General features: G+C 35.3%; 1 protein-coding gene across 2 annotated transcripts in view; it reads right to left on the reverse strand.

The window, feature by feature from the left end:
* MMP16 (matrix metallopeptidase 16) overlaps window positions 1-15,156 on the reverse strand; it is a 297,823-nt gene that overhangs the window by 131,060 nt on the left and 151,607 nt on the right. For both annotated transcript variants that reach the window (XM_070075287.1, XM_002710677.5), the window contains exons 3-4: window positions 8,614-8,736; window positions 3,477-3,781 (exon numbers count right to left, since the gene is read on the reverse strand). In XM_070075287.1, the coding sequence (XP_069931388.1) occupies window positions 3,477-3,781; window positions 8,614-8,736 (428 nt within the window). The remainder of the gene's footprint in view (window positions 1-3,476; window positions 3,782-8,613; window positions 8,737-15,156) is intronic.

Raw genomic sequence — 15,156 nt, forward strand, 5'->3', positions numbered from 1 at the left:
AGAGTCCTTTCCTTTAGGCTTACACAGGAGGCAAAAGATCCTTCTTTGTCTGGTAGAGACACTGTTTTATTTGTTGCATGCCTATGTACAAAGAAAGTTATATTTCTACAAGTTGAGAAACAATAAAATGTATTAATAAATGCACTCAGTCAACAGTGCCTTGTTTTGATTGTACAGTGTTAGTTCTTGTTGTATTTCAGAAGTTTTCCACATATACCTTCCTTGCAAAACTTTAATAACATGCAATACATGTAAATAGTCAATATACTGATCACACTGAAATCAGGATAAACATTCTCCTTTCCTGTGTCATTAAATCTTCCTATCGGTTTTAAATTTTTTTTTTAATTTTTAGGAAGCATTGGTTGATGCCTAACAAACAACTAACATAGCCTACATCTAAGGGATTAGTGAAGCTTTCTTTATTGAGAATTTCAATAATTTAAAACAAAACATGGGCAGACTGGTAAGCATCTCATTCATAAAGGAATTTAATAACTTTAAATTAATGTGTCCACAAATTCAAAGTAACATAATTTCAAGGGAACCTAAATGCTCACCTATAAGTTAAATCTACTTACAGCATTCACAGCCCTGCAATTCAACCTACCTAGACAAAACATGACATCAGAGTTAGCAATCAGTTAGCTAGCATTTATACACGAATCTGTTTGAAGCTTTTGCATCCCATTCTACTATATGGAAAACTCAGACGTATCTGGACTACCTTCAAAGTAGTTCTTAAAATATAATCATAATTTAATATTCTAATAATATGCACAATTATTAATTTTTATACACAATCTGATTTTGTTATTTTATTTTCTACTTCTCAAAGGCATAGAGGATAGTAAACTATGAATAACCCATTTACTTTATCTTAATGGTACATATATCTATATCAGAATGCTGCTGCTAATGTAATCATCATCACGATGCTGAATGAGAGCAGTAACAATATGAATCCATTTGATCTATAACATTACTGAACACTGGTATCCGAAAAACACAAGGTTGTTTCACCTAATACACCAAACTCAAGTTCTAATACACTGGGGCCTGTGCTTTGGCGTAGCAAGTAAAGCCACCACCTACAGTGCCAGCATCCCATATGGGTGCCAGTTCAATACCCGGCTACTCCACTTACAATCCAGCTCTCTGTTATGGCCTGGGAAAGCAGTAGAAGATGCTCCAAGTACTTGGTCTCCTCCAGCTATGTGGGAGACCCGGAAGAAGCTCCTGGCTCCATTGGCCCATATTCAGCCATTAAAGCCATCTGGAGAATGAACCAGCAGATGGAAGATCTCTCTCTCTCTATCTCGATCTCTCTCTCTCTGCCTCTGCCTCTCTGTAAATCTACCTTTCAAATAAATAAATCTTTAAATTTTTTTCTAATACACTAAAAAATTTATTTTCATGATTATACTATCTAGCAGGGATTAGAAATTTTATTAGCTGATTAGCTGCCATTAAAGCATTGCATGCTTGTAGAAGAAGAATATTACACAATGCTAAAGAATAAAAACATTTAAGCCTTGATTACAAGAATTTTGAATATGTTGCTTAGGAATCGTGTAACTCTAAGAGCTTATAATTCTCTGAGATTTTAAATATATATTTGAATTATTCTTTGTTATCTAGGAAGAAACACATGCTTCTTATTCCATTTAACTATTCATTTAATTATTGAATTTATAATCTCCATATTACCCTTTCATATCAGAATAATTATAAATATAAGCAAACTGAAGGATATATTAGGATAAAGTTCAAAGAAATTGGCTTTTGATAAAAATAAAGATATAATACAAAGATAACAGATCATGTAGTTATATCAGTTTGAGAGAACAATGAAATGGATGACAGAGAGTTTTACAATATAAATAACCAAAAATAATTTTTAAAATGGCAACAAGAATCATTGTGAAGAAGAGTAAATAATAATTTATTTTATTTTATTTTATTTTATTTATTAGACAGGCAGAGTTACAGATAGTGAGAGAGAGACAGAGAGAAAGGTCTTCTTTCCATTGGTTCATTCTCCAGATGGCTGCTACAGCTGGTGTGCTGCGCCGATCTGAAGCCAGGAGCCAGGTGCTTCCTCTTGGTCTCCCATGTGGGTACAGGGGCCCAAGCACCTGGGCAGTCCTCCACTACCCTCCTGGGCCACAGTAGAGAGCTGGACTGGAAGAGGAGCAACTGGGATTAGAACCCAGCGCCCATATGGGATGCCAGCACCACAGGGGGAGGATTAGCCATGTGAGCCATGGCGCTGGCCCGTAAATAATAATTTCTAACACTGTAGAGGGCTCCCTAGTTTTCTTTAAGTCTTCCAAGGACTCATTTAATCCTCACAAAGCACTTTTAAGGTACATGCTGTCCTTGCCATAATGTTGATGAGAAAAGAGGCGCAGGGAACTTAAGACATGTGTTCAGCTTCATACAGCTATTGATTAGTAGATAAAGGATTTGCATGTTGCAGTCTGGTTTCAGAGTCTACAATTTTTGATGATTACTCAGAGTGCTAGATTGAAAACGATGGGAAACTTTATAGCAGACAGACAACTTGAATTAAGTTGAAACATGAGTTAAAAAGAGCTTTAAAGTTTTGTATTCATTCTGAAGACATGTTTAGATGAAATTAAACAATGAACACAGTTCTAATCAGATTTCCTTTCTTTCTATTAAATCCCTTTCAAGTATAATTGAATCAAATTAATTTTATTTAAATATTCAATTGTTACAAAATTATCTTGACAAACTGACTTTCCTCTTTCTGTCACTCCTTTCTCTATATGCATAAGTGATCCCTGGAATTAGTGTTATAAAATATTAACAATTGGTACATTTGTGTTTGGTCTTTGTAATTATTTGTTATAATTTTTCTTTATACTTTCCTATATTGATTGATTTTTAAATTATAAAAGTTTGTAACATTTCAAAAAACACTGTAAGTCTTTATTATAATAAAGAAAAAATGGCATAATGGGCATAGAGATGAGATTATAAAAAAAGAGAAAGGGAAAAATTGTAGATTAGAAAGGTGAAAATGGAGCAGAGAACACAGAAAAGATATGGTGGAAGCCACATTTCAAATATTAATCACATTAAACTTGAAGTGGAAATGCAGATATAAAGTATAGAAAAATAGCAGAATTTACTTATTGCATAGCTCATCACTCAGATAACTAAGTATGAAATTTTTTAAGAAATGACATTTTATAGAAAATAAAACTGCTTTAGAGTCCTTATATAGCATAAAGTTCTTTACTTTAATCACAGGACACATGTGCAACTATTATCAAATGAAATTACTTTCGTAAGCCATTATAAAAAATGTAAATATTGCTTTATAATTTTTACGGTAAGCATAGAATTGATACCTTAAATTTGTAAATGAGTAATTTTACAAATAAATTACTTGAACATCCTAAAAATAAAAATACAATGTTTTACATTGTAAAATATTCACTTACCATCATGATTAGGATTTCCTAACGTCCATGGCTCATCTGAGTCAAAATGAGTATCTCCTCCAATTCCTGGCCCAGGGAAATAAGCATGTGCCAGAAAGCCTCCCTCCCCATCAAAGGGAGAACTGTCTCCATGAAAACCAGATGCGAAAATGATGGTGATATCCACATCGCGTTTGCCATTTTCTAATTCACTGTAGGGAACTTCTTCGAATGTCAGTGGAGTTACATTCTGCCACACATCAAAGGCACGGCGAATAGCTTTCCGGGTCTCAGGGTCTCCTACTTTCGGAGTGACGTTCTTTATGCTAAGAGTTAGAGGTGGTAATAATCAGTATGGTTTTGTTATATGCAATCTGACTTATTACTACAGATTTTAATTTATTGAGTTTACTTAAATGTTAGGAAAAACAGTCACATTAAATTGGTTGGTAGTACATTCATTTCTCCCATCTCTACAGCTAGAGTTCACTATATTGGGACCACTTAATTCTCAGCAGTATAATATTCACCCACCAAGGCTATCAATGAGAAGATCTGTGCAGAATGGCTAACAGGAAGGTATCTAGATCAATCAGTCATGTTGCCTCCTGGACAATAGGTAGGTAGAACTGCTAAATGATCAAACAGGTGTAGCAGTTTTGAGGTAGAATAAAAATTTCAAATTTCTTTTTGATTATTATCACTTTCAGAGGTACACCCTTGTGTCTCTGCCCATCAGTTTACATCAATTACTATTAAGGTCTTTCTGCTCTTCTTTATCTATGAACACAAAATCAGTGGATGCACAGTTATTTCTTAAATTTCAAAGAAATTATTAAATAATTATCATTTATGATTTCCTATTGCTTCTTTTTTTTCTTTTTTTTATGGTAGGTTTTTATTTATTTATTTTTTTTTTGACAGGCAGAGTGGACAGTGAGAGAGAGAGAGAGACAGAGAGAAAGGTCTTCCTTTGCCGTTGGTTCACCCTCCAATGGCCGCAGCGGCCAGCGCGCTGTGGCCGGCGTACCACGCTGATCCAATGGCAGGAGCCAGGTACTTATCCTGGTCTCCCATGGGGTGCAGGGCCCAAGGACTTGGGCCATCCTCCACTGCACTCCCTGGCCACAGCAGAGAGCTGGCCTGGAAGAGGGGCAACTGGGACAGAAGCCGGCACCCCGACCGGGACTAGAACCCAGTGTGCCGGCGCCGCAAGGCGGAGGATTAGCCTAGTGAGCTGCGGCGCTGGCCTCCTATTGCTTCTTAATAAATATTTTTAGTAATGCCATGGATTATGGATAATTATTCAGCATAAAGATTAAAAAAAATGAATTCAAATAAGTCATACATTATTACCTTTATTTTGTACTGATACAAAATTAATAAAATTATTATAAATATAGTTCTCAAATTTTTTCAATATTAATCAATATTTACCTTTCCAGCTATTCTCTGTTGTTTTCTAAGCAACAAAACAAATGAAGTTCATATTTTTATATTTTAGATTGTAATACTATATACCTATACTATGGAAGTGAAAGCAATGGCTATATTTCAGACATTTTTGTTCAATAATCTTATATCCATTAAGTAAACTAAGGACATGCTTTAATACAAAAGGGAATATATATATTCAGTTTAATATTTACTGCAATAAAATAAAAAAGAAAATAGGAAGATATGCAATTTACAATTATGGAGTAATGGTTAAATACTGGCATCTCCAATGCATATCATTATATATTTAGGACTCAAAACTTCTTATTTTATTATTTTGGAGGCTTTTTTTCAGCATGGAAAAACTTGCAAGATACACATTCCAGTGGGACAATTAACACACCAATTCTATTTTTAACACAATTGTAATTATATCAAGATAATTACAAATGTCAGGCAGGCAGGAACTATGCTCAACTAATAATTGTTCTTAATTGAACATTTACTATAAGCCAGACTAGCACTTCACAATGGTTCACTTAATTCTGGGAGTAATTCAGTAAGATGGGTATTAGTACTACCTTACAAATGAAGAATTCTAGGAATTTAGAAAATAAACCTTCAAGGTAGCAAAACTAGTTTTCATCCCAAATATTCTGTAAGAATCTATTGTCTTAAATTCTATGCTAGACTAACAAAAATTCTAGAACATATATTTACATGGCATTTGACAGTAAACACTGTTCATTACATTTAAATGAAAAAGGCAGCACACCATTCCTGCTGAGAAATAATGGAGCTTTGCATCAGAATGTCAACAGCATATGAATTTATTTTATTTGATGTTGGGGGGAGAGAGAGAGAGAGAGAGAGAGAGAGAGAGAGAGAGAAAGAAAGAGAGAAAGAGAGAGAGAGAGAGATCTTTTATCTGCTGGTTCACTCCTCAAATGGCTGAAACAGCCAGTACTGGACTAGGCTGAAGCCAGAAGCCAAGAACTCCATCCAGGTCTCCCATCTTCTGCTGCTTTCTCAGTGTATTAGCAAGTAGCTGGATCAGAAGTGAAGCAGCCAGGACTCAAACTGGTACTTTAATCTGGGATGCTGGCATGGCCAGCTTAACCTGTTGCACCACAACACTGACTCCTCTAATTATATTTTGCATAAAGTCCAAACTTGAAAAATAAAGATGTACTTAATAAAAATTATGTTACTCAATGTTTCTATTATTGTTGTGAAAAAGTTTAAAAATAGAGCTTACTCAGAATTTATAAGCTTATTCAACAGCTTTTCAACTATTACACAAATGTTGTCTAATTTATCTAACAAGTCAGTAAAATTATTGGTTTCAATTATTTCAATGATTGCAATTCACAGGATGGGTAATTTAATTTTCTAGTAGCTCAAAACATTAGACCCTTCTGAAAGCCTTGTCAAGTTTTAGAATAACTAAAAATTGTACCCAATAAGTATTCTTTTCATTACATAGAGAATTCTTAGGTAGAATTTGGGGTTGAAGCTTCAGTAAACTGTCTTCAAAATCCCTCAGCATTTTATGCTTTTTAAGAGGTATCCATTAATTGGCCAGGAAACAGAAAAAAAATGTGGTCACCAGAAGAGAAAATGTACAACAGTGCAGTCTTAGCCAATAAACTAAGGAGAAAAAATTGGCATCATCATTGCTTTGTATGTTTTGCTCTCTATCAACATAATCTAGTCATTTTATTTTTTCCGACTCAAACTATACTGCTAACTCACGAGTTTGCTATCACATAACATCCATATTCCAAAACACTTAACCCAACTTCTGTCTGCATTTTGCAATGACATACTTCAGATATCTTTTCATGAATCATGATCTTTTTTAAAAAATATTTATTTATTTATTTAAAAGTAGAGTTACACAGAGAGAGAAGGAGAGGCAGAGAGAGAGAGAGAGAGAGAGAGAGAGAGAGAGAGAAAGGTTTTTTTCCATCTGCTGGTTCACTCCCCAATTGGCCATAATGGCTGGAGCTGCGCCCATCCAAAGCCAGGAGCCAGGAGCTTCCTTCAGGTCTCCCACGTGGGTGCAGGGCCCCAAGGACCTGTGCCATCTCCTACTGCTTTCCCAGGCCATAGCAGAGAGCTGGATCAGAAGTAGAGCAGCTGGGTCAAACCGGCGCCCATATGGGATGCCGGCACTGCAGCAATGGATTTACCTGCTACGCCACAGCGTTGGCCTCATGAATAATGATCTTTTAAATAAGTGTCACATTTTGTACTTATTTCTCTAAATATAATAAAAATAGTAATATGTTTATATTGTACTTACTGTACCACTCAGTTATACAGAAGGAAAATCAATTACTGATTTTAAAAATTTTAAGCTTAAAAAGGTTATTTTTACAAAGACTAAGTATAAAATTATCTTTTCATAGAATTCATTAAAAACTCTTAGAATCATATCTATGAAATCCATGGCAGAAATAAAGAAACAAAATAAAAAAAAATTCTTGTCATCCAGCTCTCTCTCCCAAGTACCCCTTTCTCGGCTCATTGCTTCAACAAGCTCTTTCTCTTCTTACAGATCTTAGCTAAGTGGTCATTTCATTTAGGTGACCTCTGCTGGTATCCTAGGATGGACTGAATGACCCTGGTTTAAATTTCTCTAGCATCCGGTTCCTTCCTTTTTAAAACACACATCACATTTACATGACCCCTCAATTTTTGTACATGGCCGAAAATTCCATGGGGAAAGAAAGGGTCTCCAGGTTTCATTTTGTTTATAATGTTATATCCTCCGGGCTGTTCTTTGTTCACACTGAGATTCAATTAACAAATAGGAACTTATTTCTCTAAATATAGTAAAAATAGTAACAATAGTACAATAGCAACAGTTGTCATCATTTTAGGATAGTATTCCGTATCATTGAAGACAATATAAGAAAATATAATCCACTTGAATAATTACCTAAAAAATGCAAACTTCTTAGACTGATGCTAAAAGTTAATCAATAGACTTAATGATATTTATTTACATTGGAGTTATTTTTATGCTTCATCATTTGATTACCTTTTACATTATGAATATTTACCAAAAGACATTAGTTAGAACATACATCTCGGGCCGGCGCCGCGGCTCACTAGGCTAATCCTCCGCCTAGCGGCGCCGGCACACCGGGTTCTAGTCCCGGTCAGGGCGCCGGATTCTGTCCCGGTTGCCCCTCTTCCAGGCCAGCCCTCTGCTGTGGCCAGGGAGTGCAGTGGAGGATGGCCCAGGTGCTTGGGCCCTGCACCCCATGGGAGACCAGGAAAAGCACCTGGCTCCTGGCTCCTGCCATCGGATCAGCGCGGTGCGTCGGCCGCAGCGCGCCAGCCGCGGCGGCCATTGGAGGGTGAACCAACGGCAAAGGAAGACCTTTCTCTCTCTCTCTCTCTCTCTCTCTCACTGTCCACTCTGCCTGTCAAAAAACAAAACAAAACAAAACAAAACAAAAAAAAAAAAGAACATACATCTCAGAATTCATCAGAATATTGACATTTCTTCTGAAAGTTGGAAGACATAATTATAAAAGAGACCAAGTGCTTCACAGGCTGTCTAAAATGTCCTCAAATGGAAAACTTATTGTCTACTCAATTGCAGTTTTTAATCCATTTCATTAATATTACACCCCTGCATGTTATTCAACATGTAGAAGGTGTCTAAAAATGTCAAAACATTAATAGCTTGCTTTAGTTCTCATACCTGTAAGTGATATGTTTATGCTGCCACTTCTGTCCTGTTAATGCATATCTCTTCCGACGAACATTAAATTTGGAGCTACCTCTTGTCTGGTCAGGTACACCGCATCGAGGCTTCTTCATCCAACTGCAAAAAACAGTATGTTCCAATCACTTACAAATAACTAATCATTTATCTCCAAGGAGATCAACTAGGAGGTTAACCTGCGGCAGTCATGATGACAACAACAGACCTATAAAGGGGAAAAATGTCAGGTGTCTTGCAATTTGAATCTAAGTATACAGCATATTTTTGAATGATGAGAAACCACTGGGTACTGTTTAGGTCTGTGAGATAATTATCACCTCTAATTCATTTGAACTAACTGAACACTGAGATACTCTCACGCTTCTAACTAGAATCTGTTGTTAACAAGGTATGTAACCTTTGGCAAATCATTAGTACTCCATTTCTGTCATAAAAGGTATTCTACCTTTGACATTCAAAAATTACCATAATCTGTTACATCTTAAATTTGGGGATGAATTTATTATATAATACTCTCTCCTAGCTTACACAGGGGTGGATTTTTTGTTCAGACAACATCTGCATGTCCCTACTTTTTTCTTTACAGAGGAGCATTATTTTACTTTCCAAGTAGCAGTCATTGGCTTTGAATCTTTAATAATAACTAAATAAAATTCTGAAATAGTACTTCTGAATATGAGGTTTAACACCATATCAATAAATTTTAACATATTTATGTTTAAAAATAAAGTGCTACTTTCAATTTATTAATTTTAACTCTTATACTGATATAGTAATATAACTTTTATATATAGTTTCAGTTGTCCATTGTCATATTTTCTATTCTTGCATCTTAGGAGAATATTTTCATGATTTTGAGTAGATTTTCTATAATGCTTAAAAAATGGCTTTACTGTTCATTAGCTCCTCTATTTTAATAATTACAAAGCTAATGCAGAATGTTTGTGGTGCTACAGATTTCAAAAAGTAGAAATGAAAATAACCCCTTTTTTGTTTGTCTATTTCACCAAGGATTTAACTCCCATAGTTTTTTAAATGGAACTGAATATAGAGATAATTCTCTGAAGATGTTCATTTTGTGAAAAATGAATCGGTTTATTTGATATGGAGATAAATCAGCCTTCTCCTTTTATAAATATAAGAATAACTTCATGCAACAATGACTTTTACTTCTTAAGAAAAATACATTCCTAATAAACATTAAATTTCTGCTTTTCATTCTGTTATCAATAATGTAGAAATTGCAGTTACCAGATTTTGTAAGTTACATCCTATTTCAATGCTTTGTAGAGTTTTCAGGAAACCACCTTCCCCCTTATTAAAGTATCCAAATCAAATGAAACAACATGTAAATGAACTATTCATTCATTCCTTTACTCATTTCATCCACCACACAATTTGTTTTCAACTTTTACAACAAGCTAAGTAATCCAAAAGTGTGAATAAAAAAGAACAAACAATAGCCCCTTCCTTCTGAACTTATATTTTATAGGTAAGAAATGCATGATAATAGTTATAATAGTTAGTCCAACATAGCCATGGTTCTGCATGTATGGATTCCACATCTGAAATTTGATCAACTGCAACTTGAATTTTTAAACTGTTTTTATACTGAACATGTACAGATTATTTTCATTGTTACATGAATATATGCATAGCATTTACAAATAATAGTGTATTATAAGTAATTCAGAGATGATTGAAAGTACACAAAAAAAAGGATATGTATAGGTTACTTGAAAATACTACTGCTTTTTATAGAAAGGACTTAGGCATCTGTGGATTTTGGCATCCATCGGGTCCTGGAATCTGTCCCCTGAGGACACAGGGGACAACTGGGATACCTGCTTTCACATCTTCACCTGCATATCTTGTTATCACCTTTGAGTTGAATATAATTAAACAACCTCTGATTGTCAAACTTGCACAAATTGACCTGATGTCTTATCTCAACTGAAAGTCTTAGCAGCTCTTGAGGCCTATACAAGACATCCAACGATCATCCTCTATTTATCTCTAGTCACATCCACTTACCATGTAGTCTCTTCTGCCACCATAACATCTCTTGTATCTCTCATTCTTATCAGTGCCTTTCTTGAAAATACTAACAATAAATCTTCCCAGAGCAAAGATGTATTTTCAACATGGTGGACATATGAAATGCCTTTATAGAAAGAATCTGATTCAGGCTACTTAACAAGGGTGTTCCCTGTCTTCCTATTTCCCAGCATCTGCTCAGATTTCTAAAGAACCAAACCTCATTCCACCTTTGTATGTAGTGACCTCTTCTGGAATACCTTGTCTTCCATGCTCACCCTGAAAATCCTATTTTTTTTTTTTTAAGTTCTCAAGTCACACAGGTCCAGTGTACCAGCTCAATGCAGCACATACTATACTGTGTATTCCGATTTGTGTCTGTCTCTGTTTTCCACTGACCTGTGAGTAGGAGCCCAGAATGAGGTCAGCATCCAGCAAAGTCTCCAACAAGGAAGATGAAGCAAATGGAAGCAAATGAATGAAGTCTGCAAATCTTCTTACATATACTGATCTCCCTCACTACCCAATATGTTTCTTGAGAAATTCTTAATTCTTTCCAGCTCTTTGTCCTGAACAAATACGTATTTCATAGGCATTGTGGTGTGGCCACTTCATATAAAATTAACCATGAAGTAGATGTTTTAAGAGTAAGAAATAAACAAAAAAAACAGGCAAAATATAATATTAATGATTTAATGCAAATGACTATTAATGAAGCTTGGTCAAGTTGAGAACAGTCTTTGTTAATTTTGCTAACATTTGTATCCAAGTATTCTGGCAAAGACATATTAGCTGGTATTAAGAAAATATGTAAAATCCCAAGTACATGATTGGAGCACACCACTGAACTTGACTCATAATATTTGAACCACATAGGTATCTGAGCTTTTAACTTGACTCTCGTATCTGTACTGGCAGAAATCTGGAGTAGAAGTTGGAGCTGGGAAAAGAACTCAGGTACTCCAATACAGGATGTGGGCATCACAACCATTAGACCAATGCTCACTTCCAAACCAGAACATTTTAAATTGCTGGGTAGATCATTCACGTTTTCGTTTAAATTAATTCATCTTAAAAGAAATATATATATATATATATATATATATACTTAGTAAAAGTATATTTTATACATATAAAATAAGTAAAAACTGAGAGCAAAAATTCTGGTTTCAGACTTTAGCATTCCCAACCTGGCTCCACTGACTCACTAGTTCTATGAAGTTTTTAGGTTACTATTCTTTCATGCATAAAATGGATATGATGATGTTACCTCTCTTACTGAGTTACTTTGAGGATTATTATATTTAATTCATATGAAGAATTAGAATTGTATGGAGATAGTTACTGTTATTACTACAAACTGATAATAATCGTTAGTTTATATATATTTGGAAGCAGTTATAGTAGCAGAAGTAGTTCTAATATTAGAAGCTGCATCAGTAGCCAAATATGAATTTCAGCATATTTCAGTTCACTGTGACCTATTTTTTTAACATGCATTATTTTATGTTATTCAGAACAGATATCTTATCAGTACTTAGATAATAGAAATATCATCAGCTTCATTATCTTGTTTATGTAAATAAAGTTGAATGAAACTTTTAAACACTTTTGCCGTATTGTGTATATGTTTATATACACACGAAGGAGGGCCAATTAATTTCAGTTAAACATTTTTTTTTCTTTCAAAAGAGTAGGGCATTAATGCAAGTAACATAGGGTCACACATTGCATAATTCCAAGAAGAACCTTCAGGTTGTAATCCTTGTACCTGGTGCCCCTGCAATAGTGCTTCAGGAGGGCAGCCGTATGTGGTGGAATACTACACCTTGCATTGAGTGTTGGACCACATGGTGACTGTGTGTACATACAACTACTTTTATCAAGAGAGACAAAGGGGGGGGTGACAAATGTAATGTGTTTCACCGATTAGTGATCTAAAAACAATATTCATTGTCACAATATACTAAACATGTTTCCATCCTCCAGATTTTTCCAAGTTTTGAGGTATGAGCAATACTTACAGTTGGCTCTAACAGATTCTTCTAGAAATAGCTTAATATGCTTATTTTTATTATCTTAAAATTCTGATTTGTTTTCACAGAGTCAAGTTAAGTAGTCATGAGGAGATTTTAGGTAGTACATTAACTCAAAGTTCAAAACCTTGATAACTGACAGCTCACACTGTTGAGTTTCATTTTTCCTGTCAACTCATTAACTGCCTGCCTCGACATGCATGTTATTCTCAAGGCTGAAACTGCAGCAGGACAGTATTTAAACACCTGACCACAGAGAAGACATGCAGTAAGCCATCACGATCTTGGATGTGAACAAAAGTTCAGGTAGTGTCAGCTTTTATTAATGCTTTCATCTTTCACTTTTTCCAAGCGGAATCTAAAGCCCCTGCTAATTTAGTTATCAATTACCTCTGTAGCTACCAAAATGAAGACCGACCTACCACATAATGTACACTGACTACTTCTGGAATATTTAGAAATTAAGAAACAGATTTTTAATTACCAATGAACATATCTTTTACATTCAAACCGAAAAAGAAGATGAAGTATTAACTTAACAATGTAGATAAAAGAAGGTTACACATTGATAAGCCAAAAATGTTAGAGTTCTTAATATCTCTAAATAAACAGTTCAATTAATAATTTAGGAGTTCAAACGTAAGTGCAATTTATAATAATGCTTTGAAAAAAGCTATTCACTCAATTTGAGTAAGTTATATTTCTTGGTATGGTTTGAAAAAAATTGAGCAGAATTACTCAGAATATCCAATATACACGTATATTGTCCCTATTTAATAATGTATATTTATATTATTTATTATGTAGTAATAAATATAATGTACAGTATGTAGGTATAGGGAGGGAGTTCCAAATAAAAGATTTACCACTTTAAGAAATAATATCTTAGGGTGGGTGTTTGGAATAGTGGTTAAGAAATCTTTGGGAATTTATATTCATAAAATAAAAGAAATGGCTTTGGATGCCTGCATCCAATACTGAAGTACTGGGTTGGAGTCCCAGCTCTGTTTCTGATTGTCTTCCTGCTAATTTGCACTCTGCAAGGCAGCAGATGATGCCTCAAGTGTTTTGTTCCAAGTCACCCCTGTGGGAGACTTGAATTGGGTTCCTGGCTCTTAGCTTCAGCTCTGGCTATTTTGGGTATTTGGGGAGTGAACCAGCTGATGGGATATCTCTCTCTCTCTGTGTTTCTCTGTCTTTCTAAGAATAATTGGGCTGGCGCTGCAGCTCAATAGGCTAATCCTCCACCTAGCGGCGCTGGCACACCAGGTTCTAGTCCCGGTTGGGGCACCGGATTCTGTCCCAGTTGCTCCTCTTCCAGTCCAACTCTCTGCTGTGGCCCGGGAGTGCAGTGGAGGATGGCCCAAGTGCTTGGGCCCTGCACCCCATGGGAGACCAGGAGGAAGTACCTGGCTCCTGGCTTCAGATCGGTGCAGCGTGCTGGCCATAGCGGCCATTTGGTGGGTGAACCAACAGAAGGAAGACCTTTCTCCTTTCTGTCTGTCTCTCACTGTCTAACTCTGCCTGTCCAAAAAAACAAAAACAAAAACAAACAAACAAAAAACAACTATATAAAAAAAAGAAAAATTGAAGGGGCTAGCATAGTGGCAGACAGAGAAAAGCCACCATCTGCAATGCCGCATCCCAGATGAGGGCTGGTTCTTGTCCCAGTTGATCCACTTTTTATCCAGCTCCCTGATAATGCACCTGGTAAAACAGCAGAAGATGGGCCAAGTGTTTGGGTCCCTGCATCCATGTGGGAGACCTGGAAGACGCTCCTGTCTCCTGGATTTGCTCTAGTTTAGCCCTGGCCATTATAGCCATCTGGGAAATGAAGCATTGGATGGAAGATTAATGAATCTCTCCCCCTCCCTCACTCTATTTTCTTCCATTGCTCTGAATTCCAAACAAATATATCTTTATTACAAAAATAATTTTAAAAAATAAATAACATCTCATCAAGTATGCTTCAGTGCTTACCACTGTGTCTACATACAACATTAACAAAATATGGAAATGAAAAATTATTAACATTATGAAAGCATATCAAACTAATTTTCATTATTGTCTTCTTTTTGCTCTCCTTGATAAATATATCATTTTATACACAATAAATGTTTCTCCACTCATTAAGCAGTTTAAGTGAATTTGCTTACTAAATTAGCTAAACAATCCATAAATTAGAAGAAGCATTACAACATAAAATAATGAACTCATTGGGGAAGGGTTAGAAGTATTTATTACTATCTTTCCAATATCACTGCTAATTAACATAAGAGCAATAAAACATGCCACCTACAGTAATACCTAAATTTGTTGCTTGAAAATGGTTAATTTATTCAGCCTAATATGAGCCTTAGCATAGCTATCATCATTATTTTTCATTACTCAAGAGTTATAGAATAAATGTATCACATGTCTGTTTCTCAAAGGAGGATACAATTAT

Source organism: Oryctolagus cuniculus, chromosome 6, assembly GCF_051225735.1.
Source record: "Oryctolagus cuniculus isolate XC-2025 breed Fujian yellow rabbit chromosome 6, ASM5122573v1, whole genome shotgun sequence".
NCBI classification, from domain to species: domain Eukaryota; kingdom Metazoa; phylum Chordata; class Mammalia; order Lagomorpha; family Leporidae; genus Oryctolagus; species Oryctolagus cuniculus.